Consider the following 19,810-nt stretch of genomic DNA (forward strand, 5'->3'; position numbering starts at 1 on the left):
ATCATTTTGGCTAAAGCAGACAGAATTACCAACCAATGGCTTTCTCTCTTTTGACTGCCGCCCCACAGTTGTTGTGTTAGTTTATTCTGGCCAACGGTTTCTATGGAGACCACTAGGCACCCTCTTGGAGCGCCTTTCAAGCAAGCAGATTTGATCCCCACCTCGGTCTGAGGGAGACTCTCAAAAGCCTCTCTGTTAGTCCGGTTCTGTTTCTGCCCATGCCCAGTTAACTAAACATCTAACAAACAAGGAGAGAAAAAAATATCAGGGTCTTATGATGCTGATGTTCGATCAGTTTTGCCTTTAGATCATTATGAATAAGACAAGGGGATCTGATTCTAGATCAGCATTCCTATGACGCTTGAATGCAGACCCTGACTTGCAATAATGACTGTGTATGCCATGCCCTTTTTTAATCATGTGTTTACTAGTTTGGTTAATACAGCCAAGAGCTGGAGAATAGTTGCATAGAGGAGAGGGGTTGAATAAGGAAGTAGAAAGTATAATTACTGGAGGTATGTTGTTCCTTTGCATCAGTTCTTGCAAATAACTCTGTTTCTAATTACTTAATTATTACTGATCTGATGAAACACTTCGAAACACTTTGAGGGTATGAGCGTGAAAATGACAGAACCTGCAAAGGGGGTTGTTTTGAGACAGATGCCTGTCTTGCACTTTAACTGAACTGAGCTCCAACTGAGCTTATTTCTCTCTCTCTCTCTCTCTCTCTCTCTCTCAATTCAATTCAACTCAATTCAAGGGGATTTATTGGCATGGGAAACATGTGTTAACATTGCCAAAGCAAGTGAGGTAGATAATATACAAATGTGAAATAAACAATAAAAACTAACAGTAAACATTACACATACAGAAGTCTCTCTCTCTTTCTCTTTCTCTTTCTCTCTCTTACTACTGCTCTCTCTCTCTCTTACTGCTCTCTCTCTCTCTCTCTCTCTCTCTCTCTCTCTCTCTCTCTCTCTCTCTCTCACTGATCTCTCTCTCTCTCTCTCTCACTGATCTCTCTCTCTCTCTCTGCTCCATTATTAGCATTGATTGACCTTGTCCATACGATGCTTCCTATTGATTTGGTATTTGTGTACCTGAGTTAATGAACTTGTAGAGGGCTCCGTTTAGTTGGACTGATGGCCGGACCGCTTGCTGCATGCTACTTCATGAAGGCTTAAAGGATTCTCCGGTACTTTTGTATACTTTAGTGTTCTGAAAGTGGTGCTCACAAGTATGGTGCTGCACAGCTTCCAGAAAAATGTCTCTTTCAAACTGGGTATTTCATGGCTAACTGAGATAAGACAGTAATTCTGCTTCTAGATTATACATGTATGAATTACACATTGATACATCCAGCCCAAAGTGGGAGAAATAAAAATACTAGCCGCCAAAGTTCTGGAGAATGTTTTTAATCTTTATCAAATAGGACAGTTAAAGTCAGTAGGGGCACATTGTTTTGAATGGGAGTTGGTTGGCCTTGGAGCTTGGATGGTTGGGTCTGTCTGTGTGAATGGCAAACTGATTAGAGCTGTCATCAAAAGAAGATAAAATGATTCGGAGTCAGGCTTGTCTGTCCACTAACCCTAACCCTCCCCACCTAAATAACAACCTGGACATAGCTGATCATTTGGTTCTGTCATGGACTGTGTGGACGGGGTGAAGAAGTGAACACTGTCAAAGCATTTCATACTGCAGGTACTGTATGCAAGAACAAATGTACACACACCCTAACACACACACAGACGCGCACGCACGCACTGACACACACACACACACACACACACACACACACACACACACACACACACACACACACACACACACACACACACACACACACACACACACACACACACACACACACACACACACACACACACACACACACACACACACACACACACACACACGCACACACACACACACACACACACACACACACACACACACACACACACACACACACACACACACATACACACACACACACACACACACACACACACACACACACACACACACACACACACACACACACACACACACACACACACACACACACACACACACACACACACACACACACACACACACACACACACACACACACACACACACACACACACACACACACACACACACACACACACACACACACACACACACACACACACACACACACACACACACACACACACACACACACACACACACACACACACACACACACACACACACACACACACACACACACACACACACACACACACACACACACACACACACACACACACACACACACACACACACACACACACACACACACACACACACACACACACACACACACACACACACATACACACACACACACACACACACACACACACACACGCACTGACACACACACACACACACACACACACACACACACACACACACACACACACACACACACACACACACACACACACACACACACACACACACACACACACACACACACACACACACACACACACACACACACACACACACACACATACACACACACGCACACACACACACACACACACACACACACACACACACACACACACACACACACACACACACACACACACACACACACACACACACACACACACACACACACACACACACACACACACACACACACACACACACACACAAGGCCCGTGAGTGATGGAGTGCAAAAAACTAAATAATGTAATTGAACATGCACCTGAAGTACCATACTGTGTGATGTGAGATTTGTAAATGAATGTAAATGAAGGCACACAATGACAAAGAAGATCAGCTACAATCCTAATAATAGGTGAACTTGTATAGCCATGCTATCAGTACCTTGGATTAGCAAAATGTCATCTCCTTTGCAGGGCTGTACAGCAACAATCACAATAATTGCTCATGGTGTCATCAGAATTACAAGTGTGCGAGTATTTATTCTGAATGATGAAGAGATACATATCTATATTTGTCCTGTCATGTTTTTGTTGTGTTGTTGAATATGTTTAAGTTTCCATAGATTTTCCCAGTATTCAAAACACAAGATGGCAGCACTAGCATTATAACTGGGCCTTATGCTCCATTCAGTAAATACTGTTCAAATATTTATTATTTCAGAGGGTGCATAATGTTGATAAATGGTTGCAATCAGGTTATGTAATAATTTCATGACTATAGCATTATGGTTTAACACAAACTATGGAAGGGATTAAAATGTCTAAGTAGTATTTTACTCAGTACTCAGATTGAAAAGCTGTGACAAATCAAACATCTAACTGTTCTGACAGATATTGCATTTTTTTGATAAAAGGTTTGAGATCATTTTGATATCAGTGTAATTATATTTGACCCAAAATAGCGTAAACATCAGATGAGTCTAGTATATTTTTATTGAAGATTAGCATTATATAAATTCTGTAGACATTCTGTTTGAATCACACAGACCATGTTTGTTCATGAATATGGCCTACAGACCATGTTTGTTCATGAATATGGCCTACAGACCATGTTTGTTCATGAATATGGCCTACAGACCATGTTTGTTCATGAATATGGCCTACAGACCATGTTTGTTCATGAATATGGCCTACAGACCATGTTTGTTCATGAATATGGCCTACAGACCATGTTTGTTCATGAATATGGCCTACAGACCATGTTTGTTCATGAATATGGCCTACAGACCATGTTTGTTCATGAATATGGCCTACAGACCATGTTTGTTCATATTGGCTCACCTGAATCCTAAAAATCTTCAGCCTGTTTGTAGAAATAGATGATTTATTGAGCAGTGACACATAGTCACCTGAGAACTTCAAACACTCCCCTCGCCAGTCTGCCAACACTGCAGGACTCATGCCAGGACAGAGGCTGCCAAATGCTGTGCTGAGGTCTCTCTGCACGAAGTTCAGCTATATGATTTACTCACATGCACAGAAACACGCAAATGCCAACACACATAGACAACGGCAAAGACACACACATACAAACACAGACACACACACAGAGGTACAGACACACACACACACACACACACACACACACACACACACACACACACACACACATGGATGCAGATACACACATACACACATACAAACACAGACACACACACAGAGGTACAGACACACACACACACACACACACACACACACACACACACACACACACACACACACACACACACACACACACACACACACACATGGATACAGATACACACATACACACATACACACACACACACACACACACACAAGCCAGAAGAAACCACAACCCCAATACTCCTCCTGCCAATATCTACTCTGCGGGCAACTCTCTAGACTATTGAATGACTTTCTTCTGAATTTCACTAAAACCACATCATTTTACTGAGGAGAGCAAGGTGGTAGAGTTAACAGACTCTTGCTGACCCCATATAACACCGCTGACCCTAAAACCCATCCAAAACATATGAAAACAAGCTAATAAACGTTTTGCTGTCACTGTCGAAGGACATGTTTGTATTCATGCATTTTAGACGTGTTTATTTCAGATTCTGTCGCCATTTCTGACCCAGAGGATTTTTTACAACCGTTCAGGTCAGTGCCTTGCATGTTTATATCACCCATTTCTCAGGATAAGCACATCGTGTTTGAGGTATTGTCGCCATGCACCAGAGGCCATGGTCAAAAGGCATGGCCATATTTCTAAACCAACGGCCTCTAAAGCAACGACTAAGACCCAGTCTTTCCCTCCTCACTAGGTTAGTATATGAGTGTTGTACCCCTGAGATTCATAGTCCCATCCCACACACAGACATTATTGGTACAGCAGTGAGAACAACCTAGATTACACCAGCCTTATACCTACAGAACCCTCCACTGAGGATAATACTAAAAGTTAAACCATTGCAGCATGATGTTTAGTTGATGTTTAGTCTATTACATGTCAGACCAGCAATGCAATGTTGTATTCCTCTTTTCAGGGTTATAATAACTCTTTATCCGGAAGTATTTGAGGATTTTTCCCCTTGTAAATCTCCATGGTTACTCAGTGTTTTGCTGCTATACTTTTCTTGGATTATCAACAGAATAGATAATGACCATTATGTTGTGTCCCATTACTTCCCGAAGCCTATAAACCACTTGTGTTTGTGTTAGGAACATTGACTCAAATAAAACCATATCATGAAGCCTGGGAAGCGAGACCACGGGTCCTTCATACAAGTCCTGATTCTTTATGATTATTGAAGGTATATTGTCCGTAGTTCCTGGAGGGTTTGTACACATTCGCAGAAGGTGAATCTATTGCTACAGCTTTCACTCTGACAAAAACAGGGAAACACTTTTTATTCTCTTGATATTTGTATAAAGTCTGTGACATCAGGTGTGAGAGAGGAAAGTGACTGGCGGCAGCTGTCTCTGTATTTGTCTGTAGTCAGGGGACATACTCATAGAACAAGGTGATTGCATGCCGTGGAAATAATACGCACTTCAAATGTGGCAAAATAGATTCGGTAATGTTTGCTGTGAATTCACTTTTTTCACTTGTTTCGTAAAACAATTTAGATTTGTTATTACAATGTAGAAAATAACATGTTAACTTAAAAAGCACAAAGTCATTAGAATAGAATAGAATATTGTCCATTTGTTTGACATGTTGCCTTTGTCTTCTGCTGAGGACACACGTTAAGAGCTGAGTGTAGAACCCCTAGAGCTGTTTTGGGTGTGAAGTGTCTTGCTCAAGGGCACAATAGCAGTGGATTGTATCTTAAACCAGCAGCCCCCCGGTTGCCAGGACATCCTCCACTTTTCTCACAGCATCTTTCTGACTATTGGTCCACCCCTCTAAGTGGATTTCAAGAAGTTGCCTTTTTGGGCTCCTGCTGTTGGAGAAATAAAATCTCATTGCGGATGTCACCTTTTACTAGATTTTCAGCTTTCTGCATTCCACACCCAGTTCTTTTGAAAAAGTTCTTACATATGGATATAACTATCCATTAGGATGCCAGCTCCTCCCACCACTCCTGCTGTGTCAAGTCCTCCTGCTAGTATTTCTGCAGGTGCCAAGGCACAAGCCACTCGTTCCTGCTCCTACTGCAGCAACTACAGACATTTTTACAACCACTTTCTTTAATCTCATCCTCTCAGGACTTTCTTTGAGCCTCCTGGTACATCAAATCACATTGTATTCATCAGGTAGCCTAGTGGTAAAGCGCGTTGGGCCAGTAACTGAAAGGTTGCTGGTTCAAATCCTGAACTAACTAGGTGAAAAATCTATCAATGTGCTCTTGAGCAAGGCACTTAAACTTAGTTGCTCTGGATAAGAGATTGGTAAAATGCACATGCCTTGTAAACAACAGTAGTAGACTAACAGTGAAATGCTTCCTTATGTGCCCTTCCCAACAAAACAGGGAGATATAAATAATAGCAAAGTAATAGCATGTAGTAATAATAACAAATACACAATGAGTCATAGGAAATGATGATGGAAACATTATGTACAAAAAAAATACAAATCACACAAAATGGACCCGACTTATTGGTGTAGTGCTGTCGTCCATTCTTCTCCTCTATCTTCCTTAGCAGCTCTGTCACCTGAGTCTGGCCACCTCTGGCTTTATTATTAAAGACATGAGATCTATCATCATCACCTAAAGGAGTGTCAGAGACTCCTTGCCCTCTTAAAGAAACACCTCCACTGGTTTTCCTTCCAGCTGATCCACTCTAGTGAATATTATTACAGTGTGGTGTGAGGCCTCTTTTCCAAAGGTCTTCTGGATCCACTTCACTGCATCCGGCATCTCCGCTGTGTGTTTCCCAACGCCAATCACCAGAAGAAACGCATGGGGTTCTGGGACTGACAATTTGATCCAATTTCCTATGTCACTTTTCATTTCCTTTAATGACTGAGGTGTATCAGAGCCCCACTGTGTCAGTCACATGAACCTCCCTCTCATCCGCCTGGCCACTATGTTTCTGACACTGTGGTCACAGACTCTGTAGAGAAATACACTTGAAATGTCTCTCTCCCCAGGATGGTGTTTCCAGTTGCACTCTTCCCTGCTCCAGTCTCACCCACCAGAACAATCATCAGCAGCTTATAAACGGAATCTGTTTATAACACCCAATAAAACAGAACCCAATGCTGAATTGTCCTGTTGTGAATCAAGACACGAAACCACAGCAACAGTTCTTCACTGTATGTCTAATATTCTGTACACACTGTAAAAGAGTAATGGTGAATCATGTGACAATACCTCAACTTCCTCTTCATAAGTGGGAGGGATCATCTATGCTTCCATATGCGATGTTTGTGGTCTACAGGCACAGTGAGGAACAATCAAAACCACTTAAAGAGTCCGAATGTCACATAAAAAAGTGAACATGTGATGTTGACAGGCCTGTTATTACAAGAACACCTTGTCCATCACTGTTAAGGTTTTAAACAATAATCAACAGCATCATCTTAGGGGGGTTAGGGGGAAGCCATGGTGAAGTGGGGACTGAATATGGCGATAGACTCACAGATGGCTGGAGGGAGTTCCAGAGGTTGGGTTTAGCCCCAGAGAGGTCCCTGTTGCTGAAGCTCTGGACCTTGGACCTGGGGACAACAAGGTGGCCTGCTGTGGTAGAACGGGGTGATCGTGTGGGTTGGTAGGGAAGAAGGTCAGAGAGGTCAGCGGGGGCAAGGTGGTGGAGAGCTTCAGGTCAGAAAGAGGATCTTGTATTCGTTGCATGCGGAGACAGTGGAGTTCACGGAAGACTGGGGTGACGTGCTGCCAGAACTTAGTATGGATGAGGAGTCTGGCTGCAGAGTTCTGAACCATTTGGAGTTTATGGAGGGAACTTGAGTTCATGGCGGAGAGGAATGAGTTGAAATGGTCGAGTCGAGAGGAGATGAATGCATGGATGAGGGTTTCAGGACGGGAGTCCTAAACAATGTTACCGAGGCGGAAGGATAAGGATTTGACAGTCTGTCTGATGGGGTGGTCGAAGGAGAGGGAGGAGTCCAGGATAACGCCAAGGTTGTGAGTGTGGGTGAGGGTAAGGTTGACAACTTCGCTGAGTGTTTTTTTTAATGTTTGGTTTCTCTCTTATAGGTCTACAGTACCTGTACAATGGGGTCTCACGATACAATTAGTGTACATAGTGACATTTTCTATTGCCACATAGTTAGTAAAGTCCCCCCCGCATACAGGGAACGTCCTAAGGACATTAGACGATGTTCCCATCAGGTCCCTTTTAGGGTTTCAGCAAAACGTTATCCCACAGACATTCTTAGAATGTTCTACGAACATTAAAACATGACGTTTACCTCGGTACCATAAGGGGAGGTCCAAGTTTGGTCACAACAGAACCTTAACAGCATTCAGATTCAGTCAAAGCCAGAACAGTTAGTGGCAATCAGCAACAAATATTGTTATTCATTTAGGATGAATGCATCCTAAATCCCAAATGGCACCCTATTCCCTATATAGTGCATGTATATTTGGTCAAAGTAGAGCCCTGTGTAGAGAATAGGGTGCCATATGGGACTTAGATATGATTCACCCTCAGAGGTTTGGGAATGTAAATGTTCTGGTCTTCTATGTTAACTCCAGAGTGAGAACAGATGGCCTTGGTAAAGATGTTAATAATGACTATTCTCATATCAGCATTGTAAATATCCCCCCCCAAAATCTGGCTGCAATCATTTTTTTATGAGCTATTTTTCGTTGAAAGCGAGAGAAAAAAAGCCCAATTTAAAAACTGTGGGTGTTTGATGTGCTCTAATCCCAAACGTTGTTTTAAATTAGAAAAGGGGACAATGCCACCACTGTAATCTATATAGGATGTGTCTCAAAAGGTCCTTTATTCCCTACATGGAGCATTACTAATCTCTACATAGAACACTGTGTGTGTGTGTGTGTGTGTGTGTGTGTGTGTGTGTGTGTGTGTGTGTGTGTGTGTGTGTGTGTGTGTGTGTGTGTGTGTGTGTGTGTGTGTGTGTGTGTGTGTGTTTGTGTTTGTCATGCTGTATAGAGACACACAATCAGAGTGATTGCAATGATTGATTGCAATTACTATCTTATGCTTCCATACAGTATGCCTATGGCAAAGCAGCAGTCTTGACAAATAGACAGGATGTTGCATTATTCAACCGTTATTCATTCTTCACTCTCCAATGTCTTCTATCAACATAACTGTTTTCAAGAGACAGGGCCTACTTAACAGTCAGATGACAAGTGTATCAATATTTTCTTTATTTCTCTAAAATAATTGGACTTTGGGGTAGTTTATTGAATAATTCATTATCATATTGTTGCAGCAGCCAAAGGCAGAGGAATTATGCCATTGTTCAGTAGCGCATTGACTCTTCAGAGCGACGTGCTGCTATTATAGCGCAGGTTGGAGAGGCGTGGGCTACTACCGATCCCCTATGAGTGAGGCTTTGATGTTCGCACAGACGGGCTCTTTACCAGTGCGTCCCGCTGCTATAGGCTTGGCATGAATGACATTCGCTATTGGTGGCTGTGCGTACATATAGAGGAGCGCTAGCGCGGGATAAGGGTTGGCGCCTGAGGTTCATATGTTCAACTTTTTAAGGAATTATTTATCAGTCAACCCGCCTGTAAATTTCGCTCGGACATGATGGATTTATGACAAACTGCATGCCTTTTCTGGTGGAGTTGGATTGACGATTGACTAATTTGAGCGTCCATGCGTGTTATATTTTTAGAGATGTGTTTTATCCCTTATTCTAGAGCTGAAGTTGTAGGACAAGTTTCGGACACCAAAATGTGTATATTTTTTATTTTCATATTATCAACTTTAGAAATATGTCAGTCGCTGGCCCCTCGGAACGTTTATACAAATCACTGGGCAGTGCGTATTGCAGGGGGACAAGAAGAAGCGGATAAACTTGCTGCTAAATATGGTTATAATAATTATGGACAGGTAAGACCATTACCGTGTTTTTATTTTGTGCAGCGTGACCTGTTATGATTCCCTCTTTCTGCTTTGCGGATCAATAGTCTAATGTTTTGTCGAGTCCAGCTGCTGAACTTCGATACAGTAGGCTGGCTATTTTGTCGATCATAATGCAGAGACATTCATAGAGGAATCAAAGAAAAGTGACGTGTGTGATTATTATCCGTGTCTGGCAAGCACCTGAACTCCAGCGCCAAATGTACAGCTTTCGGAGTTACAGAACGATTTTCAGTTGGCAACACAAACGCACCAGCGCCACTGAAGTACATTCTTTTCAGGCCGTTCACTTATGGGCAATGGTCACGTTGCACTGTCCATATACAACGAGACTAAACATGACGCTGTAATTATACAACGTGTTGTAGACTACAATAGGCTTGTGCACGATGATCAACATTGGAAATGGCGCTGTGCCAAAAAAGGAAGTGCTCAAATTTGTAATATTGGGTCATTTTCAAAATGTTTCCCAAATTCGAAAAGGACTTACATTCCAACTTGGTACACTATTGACGTTTTCACTTTAAGGATGTTATATATGATTGGAATGGGTTTACTTAATTATAATAGTGGATTTGTTCTGCTCTTGTTTTAGCCATAATAGGCCTTTACAATCCTCCCCAGGGGGTAAGCCAGTGATTATCCAGATTATTTTTAAGAGGAGTGTCCCACAGCATGGCTTCTGTTGCAGCCTTCTTATTGAAGTTGACCACATGCTATAAACTGCAATAAATGATCATGTGGTCTTGACATTTTAGTCTTGTCTCCCATTGGGATTCACCCCCTATGGAACTTCCTAACTGATCTTAATTTGAATTTACTGACAGGGGATAGATACCCTTGCAGAATTCATGCAGACTGTGAAGATGACAAGCTTGTGGATGGGGGAGAAAGCAGTAGATATTCTATAGATTATTGACATGAATCTGAGGATAACAAGTCATTTAGGAGTACGGACGTGGCCCACATAACTACTGTAGCCTAACAGATGACACATTTATTCAGGGTATAAGGATTGACACAGTGTTTGCATGATTCAGAGAAGTGTGACATCTGAAATTGAAGTTTATTCAATGGACCTTTGACCTTTTATGTTGTGACATTTTATATCTGCAGCGTCTGTGTACACTCAGCTTGCTATCTAGGCAATCATTCCAAATTCCTAAGAACTGACAGACTTGAATGGAGATGGAGAGAGAAAGGCAGAGGGTGAGAAAGAGGGGAGAAATGGAGTGAGAACGGCAGAGTGAGAGAAAGAGGGGAAGAGAGAGTTGAAATGAGTGGGGGAGACATATAGAGCAAGAGACAGAGAGAGAAAGAGGGGAAGAGAGAGTTGAAATGAGTGGGGGAGACATATAGAGCAAGAGACAGAGAGAGAAAGAGGGGAAAGAGATGAGTTGAAATGAGTAGAGGGGGAGAGAGCAAGAGAGACAGAGAGAGGGAAGAGAGAGTTGAAAGAGTGGGGAGACATATAGAGCAAGAGACAGAGAGAGAAAGAGGGGAAAGAGAGTTGAAATGAGTGAGTGGGGAGACATATAGAGCAAGAGACAGAGAGAGAAAGAGGGGAAGAGAGATTTGAAATGAGTGGGGAGACATATAGAGCAAGAGACAGAGAGAAAGAGGGAAAGAGATTTGAAATGAGTGGAGAGTTGAAATGAGACAGGGGGAGACATATAGAGCAAGAGACAGAGAGAGAAAGAGGGGAAGAGAGAGTTGAAATGAGTGGGGAGACATATAGAGCAAGAGACAGAGAGAGAAAGAGGGGAAGAGAGAGTTGAAATGAAATGAGAAAGAGGGGGGAGACATATAGAGCAAGAGACAGAGAGAGAAAGAGCAAGAGACAGGGGAAGAGAGAGTTTGAAATGAGTGGGGGAGACATAAGAGAGCAAGAGACACAGAGAGAAAGAGAAAGGGAAGAGAGATTTGAAATGAGTGGGGAGACATATAGAGCAAGAGACAGAGAGAGAAAGAGGGGAAGAGAGAGTTGAAATGAGTGGGGGAGACATATAGAGCAAGAGACAGAGAGAGAAAGAGGGGAAGAGAGAGTTGAAATGAGTGGGGGAGACATATAGAGCAAGAGACAGAGAGAGAAAGAGGGGAAGAGAGAGTTGAAATGAGTGGGGGAGACATATAGAGCAAGAGACAGAGAGAGAAAGAGGGAAAGAGAGAGTTGAAATGAGTGGGGGAGACATAGAGCAAGAGACAGAGAGAGAAAGAGGGAAAGAGAGAGTTGAAATGAGTGGGGGAGACAGAGCAAGAGACAGAGAGAGAAAGAGGCTGAAATGACAAATGAGTGAGAACAAGACAGAGGGAAAGAGATGAAGGGAGGTAGCGAAAGGTTGAGCGAGAGAGAGTGTTAAAGAAGTCCTGGTTCAGATAATAACTCGCCTCAGTGCCAGAAGTGCACATGTGCTCTGGGAATTCTGCCCGCATTTTTGGTGCAAAGTCACAAGAGAAAAAAAAATCCTATTTATTACTTCACGTGCTTTGGATTTGAAATGGTTATTTTCCTCTGAGTAAGCAACATTTGCAGAAAAAGTCCTTCTGTACAAATGTAGGATCTTAAGTTGATCACCATGTTGCAGGAGAAAAAAACGTGTTTATTTGAGGTTTAAAAAGGCTTCTGAAGTTTGTAATTTCCACTTTGAAAATTCAGACTCGACTTTCCCTTACAAAAATTGTATCAACCCCCTACAAAAATGTCCATGAATTATAATCCACATAATAATGAACATGTCCCGTTGCTGCAGGATTAGTTTCGCTATAGTAAACTGGCTCACATTAAGATCCTACATCTGTATGTGTTCACAAACTTCACATTGTTGGATACCGGTGCAAACATGTTTTTTCTCAGAACAATGTAGGTTGTTTGGTCTTAGGTAATCCTTAGATAACCAATATCATGTACTGTATATCGATTTGCATTGAGATACAGACAGTAACATACAATACAGTTATATTTGATCACTTCACTGCATACTCTATATCTCACTTTACTGTAGAATGCAGATTTAAGCTGGCATTACCCTGTCTGCTGCCCACAGTGATCATTTTTATGTATACTGTAAAGATTGTAGTGTATTTTTTGCTTCTTCTCCTTCTTCTTCTTCTTCTTCTCGCTACAACCCTACTGTTTGTTTTCATGTTGTTGCTGTCCAGATCGGGAGTCTGGAGGACCATTACCATTTCCACCACAGCAGAGTGGTGCGCAGAGCAGCTTTCTCCACTAGGGGCGCTCACTCCTTCATCCAGATGGACCCAAAGGTGAGACATCTGCTTGGTAGTTACTCAGGGGGGAATCCTAACCTACAATTTTCACATAGTGGCCTATTTTCGGCTGGTATTAAGGCGGCGCTAGTGTTAAACGCATTTTAGTTTGCAATTTTGTCATGTGAAAACTGGTGCATTTGCATTTTCCAGCCCTAACACCAGGTTCGGCAATTTACCGGTCAAACATCAGCACACTTGTGCTCAGATGGGAGGTTGGAAATATTTGAGGCGTGTCCTTAAAAACATGATCCAAAGTTCTAATTTGCAGTGATGGTAGGGATATTTAAGACCAACCTAAAGCTGGTTTTAGCAGTAACACAGATGGTTATGACATGAATATTGACAGCAGAAACACAGCCTATCCAGCCGTGACGCACACTGTCCTTATGAACATGGAACAAGAGGAGCCTGATGTGCTTTTGGAGTCTGAATACTTCCTATTTAGAAACACAAAAAACGTGTTTTTTCCACCATTTTGTTTAATTTGCTTTAAAACCAAGCATAGCCTCCTCTCAATGAAGGCTTTTTTTCTGCCCAAATCAATCGCAAAGTAGTCAAGACTGTCGATAAAGGGTTTGGCTCCCGAGACCACTTGGAAATAAATCTTAATCACCAAAGCTTTATTAAAATGTAAAGTTTGAGAGGAGTAAAACAGTGAGCTGACATTTTTATGTCTGCATTGTAGGCAGGCCCACATTATTTTAGCCATGCAGGTCACGTTTTGCATGTGTGTAAAACCCTCCATAGTCTGCGTTGTTTTAATATTATATGCCCAAGGGAAGAGATATGGTCCCTGTAAGTGTGACATAGCCTATTTAAAAAAAGTTGTGTCTTTTGTTGTTTCATTCTCTTTTTAGGCCTTATCAATAATACATTTAATCTTGCTTATTGACAATGTTTTGCATGTCCATGCTCAGCTATAATGCAATTTACTGTAGACCTAGTCCCTATATCAGTGTGAATTCTATTGAAGCCATGCAATTACTTAGAACAATGTGGACTGCAAATGGGTTCAAGTTAATCTATTTAGCAAAGATGGAATAGATAGGTGTACATGTTGCTATTTCGTATCTGTAAGCCATTTAACTAACTGTAACGGACAAATATTGGCATTGGAGTTGATTCCAAGGCAATTCATAAAATATCTTAAATACACAACTTGAAGCAACCACAAGTTTAGCCATGGAGCACATTCTGATTGGCCAGTGAGGGGCCAAGCCTTGACACACCCACAACTTGTTAATTCATCAAAACCCAGCCCTTTCCAGCCAAAGCCAGCAAGTCCCTGGATAATTGTAGTAGTGAAAATTGCCAAAGTATTTCGGACACACGCCTGAACCTATAGCGCTACCGCCTGCTCTTAGATTTACCATTCTGTTAGGTTTGTTAAAGCAGAGCCCATAGTCTCCCTTTGACATCAATACATTACTGAGTGAACAGTTATGATTCACTTCTAAGGTGAATGCTAGAAAGGATGAATGGTAGTAATAATAGTTTGGTGGGTGAATATATTTCTCCTATTTCACACGTGTACAAGTCTATTAATATGTATGTGTGAATTGGAAATGTGTTTTTTGCATATCCTAACTCCCCCTGAAACACCTTCGGAGAGTGGGGTCACGGCCAGGGTCTGTTATCACCAACAGCAACCCGGGAGCAACAGATGAGCAAGTACCAGAGGAGGCTGGTGGGATGAGCTATAGGAGGAATCAATGCAACGGTATCACACACATCAAACATAAGGAAACCACATGTTTGACTCCGTTCCAATTATTCCGTTCTTGCCATTACAATGAGGTCGTCCTCCTATAGCTACTCCCACCAGCATCCACTGGCAAATACATAGTCACAACAGTATAACGTTAGTCACAAAAGATGAGCAAGCACATGAGCTTAGGGATAGTTCCCTCGAAACTCAAATGTACATGATTTTCCACTTAGCTTGGCTGTTGTTGATTCTCTGAGACAGCTGTTGATATTTGCTTCTGTAGCAGGAGCCTACTGGGGCATGGAAGCCTGTGACATCATCAGCTCTTGTGCTCTGCTACAGATTTTGACTCATGTCTCTGGGTTAGAAATGTGGCAGACAGATGAAATATTTCATGGTAAAGAGCACAACTTCATATTTGAAGTGGAATTTCCCTTTAAAGTTGGAATCCTTAACTTCTTATGGCTGCAGGGGCAGTATTGAGTCGCTTGGATGAAAGGTGCTCAGAGGTGCCCAGAGTAAACTGCCTGCTCCTCAGTCCCAGTTGCTAATATATGCATATTATTATTAGCATTGGATAGAAAACACTCTGAAGTTTCTAAAACTGTTTGAAAGATGTCTGTGAGTATGGCACTCATATGGCAGGCAAAGACCTGAGAAGAAATCCAAACAGGAAGTGGGAAATCTTGAGTCCATCTTCTAAGACTGGCGCAAGGGTTGAACTAGTGTTATGGATACGGTAATGGTTAGGGGTTAAAATCCCATTTGTCACCAGAAAGTGTTGTACCTCTGTTCTTCCGACCACTTCAGCCCAGCTGTTTTACAGACGCAGCCCGCACACAGAGTTGGGTCTTTAACATACCTGACATAGTGATAGTTGACAGACCATTTTCCCACTCAAGTGTCTCTCTCCCTGCATGCCCAGATCTCATCATTTACTCTGTCTGGATGAAACATAAGCAGAGAGACTGACACAAGCATACACACACGCTCGCACGCACACACACACACACACACACACACACACGCACGCACGCACGCACGCACGCACGCACGCACGCACGCACGCACACACACACACACACACACACACACACACACACACACACACAAAGGGACCAAGAGAAGGCAATCCAATCAGAATCCTATCAGAACCTCGAGACAGATACACTTGGATAGATACATAGATACATGTACCCATCACCTGTATCACATCAGGCCCATCAGGTATTACTGGAGGCCTCCTACCACCCTCCACTTATAGCCTACAGGCAGCTTTAAGAATAAAAGTGCAGCTGTTTGGGGAGCCTCTCCTCTGGCCTTCTCCCTGAGATTATCTCACTCAGACAGGCAGGATCTCAAGAGTAATAAAAACCAAAGCCCAAAGTCTGGAGCTCCTCGACAGAGCTCATCCTGATCATATCACACTCTAAGCCCTGTGTGTTTAAATGAAAGGTTGGGGCTGATGCCTAGAAACCAATTTTACCTCTGTCGGGCCTCTGATTTGCTGCCCCCCCCAGCCTGTGTGATTTCACCACCAACCACTGTCACAACATAACTTATCAAGAAGAGAAATCTAAACACGTCATCTATATGGTTTCTGGGCCTCTCACCACAACCACTGGTCATACCTACTACAGTAGTTAATAAGATAGGACAGGTTTCCCAGATACAGATTAAACCTAGTCCTGGACTTTAAAGCTATTTCTTTGATATTCTCCATTGAGCATGCTTTTAAGTCTATGGCCAGGCTTAATCTGTGTCTGGGAAACGGGCCCATTGTGTACAATTAACTCCTAATACGCAATGGTTTGAGACTGCTATGAAGGCATGCACTGAATCGGAGCATGCAGACACCACATGCAATTAAAACACGTCTTTGAATTGGGACCGCACTGCACGTAAACAGAGTGTGTACGTATGCAAGGTACTTTGTGAATTTACATTTGAATGTGTTTATCACATGGATTAAGAATAGATAGGATGGCTCCCAAATGCCCCCTGTTCCCTATGTAGTGCAATACCTTTGACCGGAGCCCTATGCGCCTTGGTTAAAAGTAGTGCTCTACATAGCAAACAGGGTGCCATTTGGGACAGATACATAGTCATTCATTCCAATTTGCAAATCGACAAACGTGTTTGTTTGTTAATGTGTGTAAAACCCATATCCATCCATGCAAGCCACAGTGTCCCTATGGTCTCTCTACTGTGTGTGTGTGTGTGTGTGTGTGTGTGTGTGTGTGTGTGATGTCTTTTTAGGTTGACTGGGTCCAACAGCAGCTAGTGAAGCAGAGAGTAAAGAGATACATCAAAAGCGACACCAGAAGCCCTGACCCCAACTTCGTCCACTTCAACGACCCCAAATGGTCCAACATGTGGTATATTGTAAGTACACTACATATCTACCATCTATCCTCACTGGAGTCATATATGTAGTAGTACTTGAAATAATTGAATCAAGGAATAAATCATTATCTGAAATGAAAATCAGGATCATATTCATTAGGGCACACAGTGGAAAACTTTACTCGGCCCTGGTCCAAAGTAGTGCATTATCTAGGGAATAGAGTGCCATTTTGGACGGACCCAAACGAGTGCCCTCACTTCCCCTTGACACCATCGATCCCCCTGTTTAAGGTGCACCACTATTCCCTGAACATGTTTTTGTCACCACACTAATACAAACTGCCTTGAGCTAATGCATCTCTGCAGCTACGGTCCGGTCGTCTTTTAGTAATTAAACCAGGTTGACGATAAGAGCTTTGGGTCGGAACTCAAGTGTGAAATTGTCCAGAGCCTGCAGTTCTGTTGTCTACTCGGGAGAAGTGTCCAAACTTCTCAGGGCTCAGGGTAAATCTGGGGCTAGGATGGATTAGATGCTATAGAGGCAATGGATGTGGGCAAAATGATTCACTACCTGAATGTGCACTACATGGCAAGAATGTAACTGTTGCCTATGCTGGGGATTGGCCTCCGCTTTGGCATTCCGTGGGAGAAGACATTTTTAAACAGACAGATGGCCTATAATGGTTTCTCTCCCACAGAGCTTACATTGTATATCTCTTTATCCTATATCTCATGCCAGAGTCTGTTGGGGCGAGTGTTTAACATGCATACTAAAAATAGGAGTCAAGGGGCAGAATCCTAATGCTCTTTAAGAAATGTGGGCTGGGTAAATGTAGGGGAAGTGCTGGGTTGTGATACTGGGTTTGGATCCAGACCTGGTTCTCTCAAATACTTTTAGCATTTGATAGATTAAGCCTGCCTGGAATGCCAGATGGGCAGAGTTTACACTTGTTGAATTGTGCCATTGTGCCAGACAAGCTAAATCAAGCACTGTTAAAGTATTTGAAAGAAAACACATTATGTGAACCCAGATCTGTTGGAGGGGATTGGGTGATATAACATATAGAGAGACGATAATGGATGGAGAATTTATACTCAGGGTCATGTTTGTCTCACATCACCCTAATGCTGGGTGAGTTCAGAAGGGCACACCTTATCAAAACGTTTTGCAACAGAAAATGAAAATCCGTGTTCCTATTGGACAATATCTGGTAGTACCTCCCAGATGAATTCTGTTTTGAAACCTTTTGTACCTATTTAACACGACCCTAGTATCATGCCAGACAGTTTCACTCATCTGAGGGGAACAAAAATTGCTCGTCAATGTCCTCACATTCAAATTAGGAAGTGGGATGCAAAGACAAAAAAATGACAAACTCAAGGACAACCAAGCCACTGCTGTTGAATAAAGATAACTTATTTTCCATTTTTAAGGTTGACAGTGACACATCGGTTGACATGACAGATATACGTACTGATTAACATAGGACCCCAGTCTGACCACTCCTCTGTTTCCTATTAACATTGTATGTGTCCTCTGTGGTCCTCTTCCTCAGCACTGTACGGACAAGAACAATCGCTGTCGGTCAGAGATGAACATTCTGGCAGCGTGGCAGAGAGGCTACACAGGCAAGAACGTGGTGGTCACCATCCTGGACGACGGCATCGAGAGGAACCACCCTGACCTGGCACAGAACTATGTAAGTATACTATTGGGGTCTGTTCACATAGTCAAATGTTTGGTTCACATATTCCTAGCACACAATGACTACATCAAGCTTGTGACTCTGAAAACTCATTGGATGCATTTGCATTTTGTTTGGGTTGTGTTTGGGGTTGTGTTTTGCCCAGTGGGAACTGAATGGTGAGTGATTTTTATGTTTTGAAAGGTCTACAGTAAAGTAAAGTGTTTATATATTCCAAAATGATGTCGCTGTCAAATGAAAAATTACAACTGCTATCAGTGCCCATCCCTAATGGATATGAATAAAGATGTGAACAGAATATAAGACAGAAAATAACATAACGTCCACCACCACCACCGTAGTTGCTGGAAAGGACAATGTGAAAAGAAAATACCCGGCCAGAACAGTTTGAACAGAAAGGGTAGGACCACAGAAACAAGACACCCACACTGCTAGTATTTGTTGAGGCCATAACAACACACCACCTTTGTCGGACACATTTAATGTCTGTACCTGACACATTGGATTACGTCTCTAAATTATGGCCGGTGTTGGTTCCAATCTGTCTCTGGTTCTTTAATAGCGAGATGAGATATGACTGAAATGCGGAAAAACCATGGCAATATATTTCCTTTTCTGTTTTATGTCCTTTAGTGAGCAAGACATGCTTTGTTTTCTCCTTCTATCTGTCCCTCTGTCCCTCTGTCCCTCTGTCCCTCTGTCTCTGTCTCTCTGTCCCTCTGTCTCTGTCTCTCTGTCCCTCTGTCTCTGTCTGTCTGTCTGTCTCTCTGTCTCTCTGTCTGTCTCTCTGTCCC

The 19,810-nt window shown here is 42.5% G+C and overlaps 1 protein-coding gene across 5 annotated transcripts in view; it reads left to right on the plus strand.

The window, feature by feature from the left end:
• Window positions 1-9,378: 9,378 nt before the first annotated feature.
• Window positions 9,379-19,810, plus strand: part of pcsk6 (proprotein convertase subtilisin/kexin type 6) — a 105,007-nt gene continuing 94,575 nt past the window's right edge. The window contains exons 1-4 of one of the 5 annotated variants that reach the window (XM_042318815.1): window positions 9,379-9,956; window positions 13,146-13,250; window positions 17,224-17,349; window positions 18,867-19,010. In XM_042318815.1, the coding sequence (XP_042174749.1) occupies window positions 9,720-9,956; window positions 13,146-13,250; window positions 17,224-17,349; window positions 18,867-19,010 (612 nt within the window). In that variant the 5' untranslated portion in view covers window positions 9,379-9,719. The remainder of the gene's footprint in view (window positions 9,957-13,145; window positions 13,251-17,223; window positions 17,350-18,866; window positions 19,011-19,810) is intronic. The other 4 variants (XM_042318811.1, XM_042318813.1, XM_042318812.1 and 1 more) reach the window with 4 other exon arrangements.

The sequence above is a fragment of the Oncorhynchus tshawytscha genome, unplaced genomic scaffold (genome assembly GCF_018296145.1).
Source record: "Oncorhynchus tshawytscha isolate Ot180627B unplaced genomic scaffold, Otsh_v2.0 Un_contig_8142_pilon_pilon, whole genome shotgun sequence".
NCBI lineage: Eukaryota > Metazoa > Chordata > Actinopteri > Salmoniformes > Salmonidae > Oncorhynchus > Oncorhynchus tshawytscha.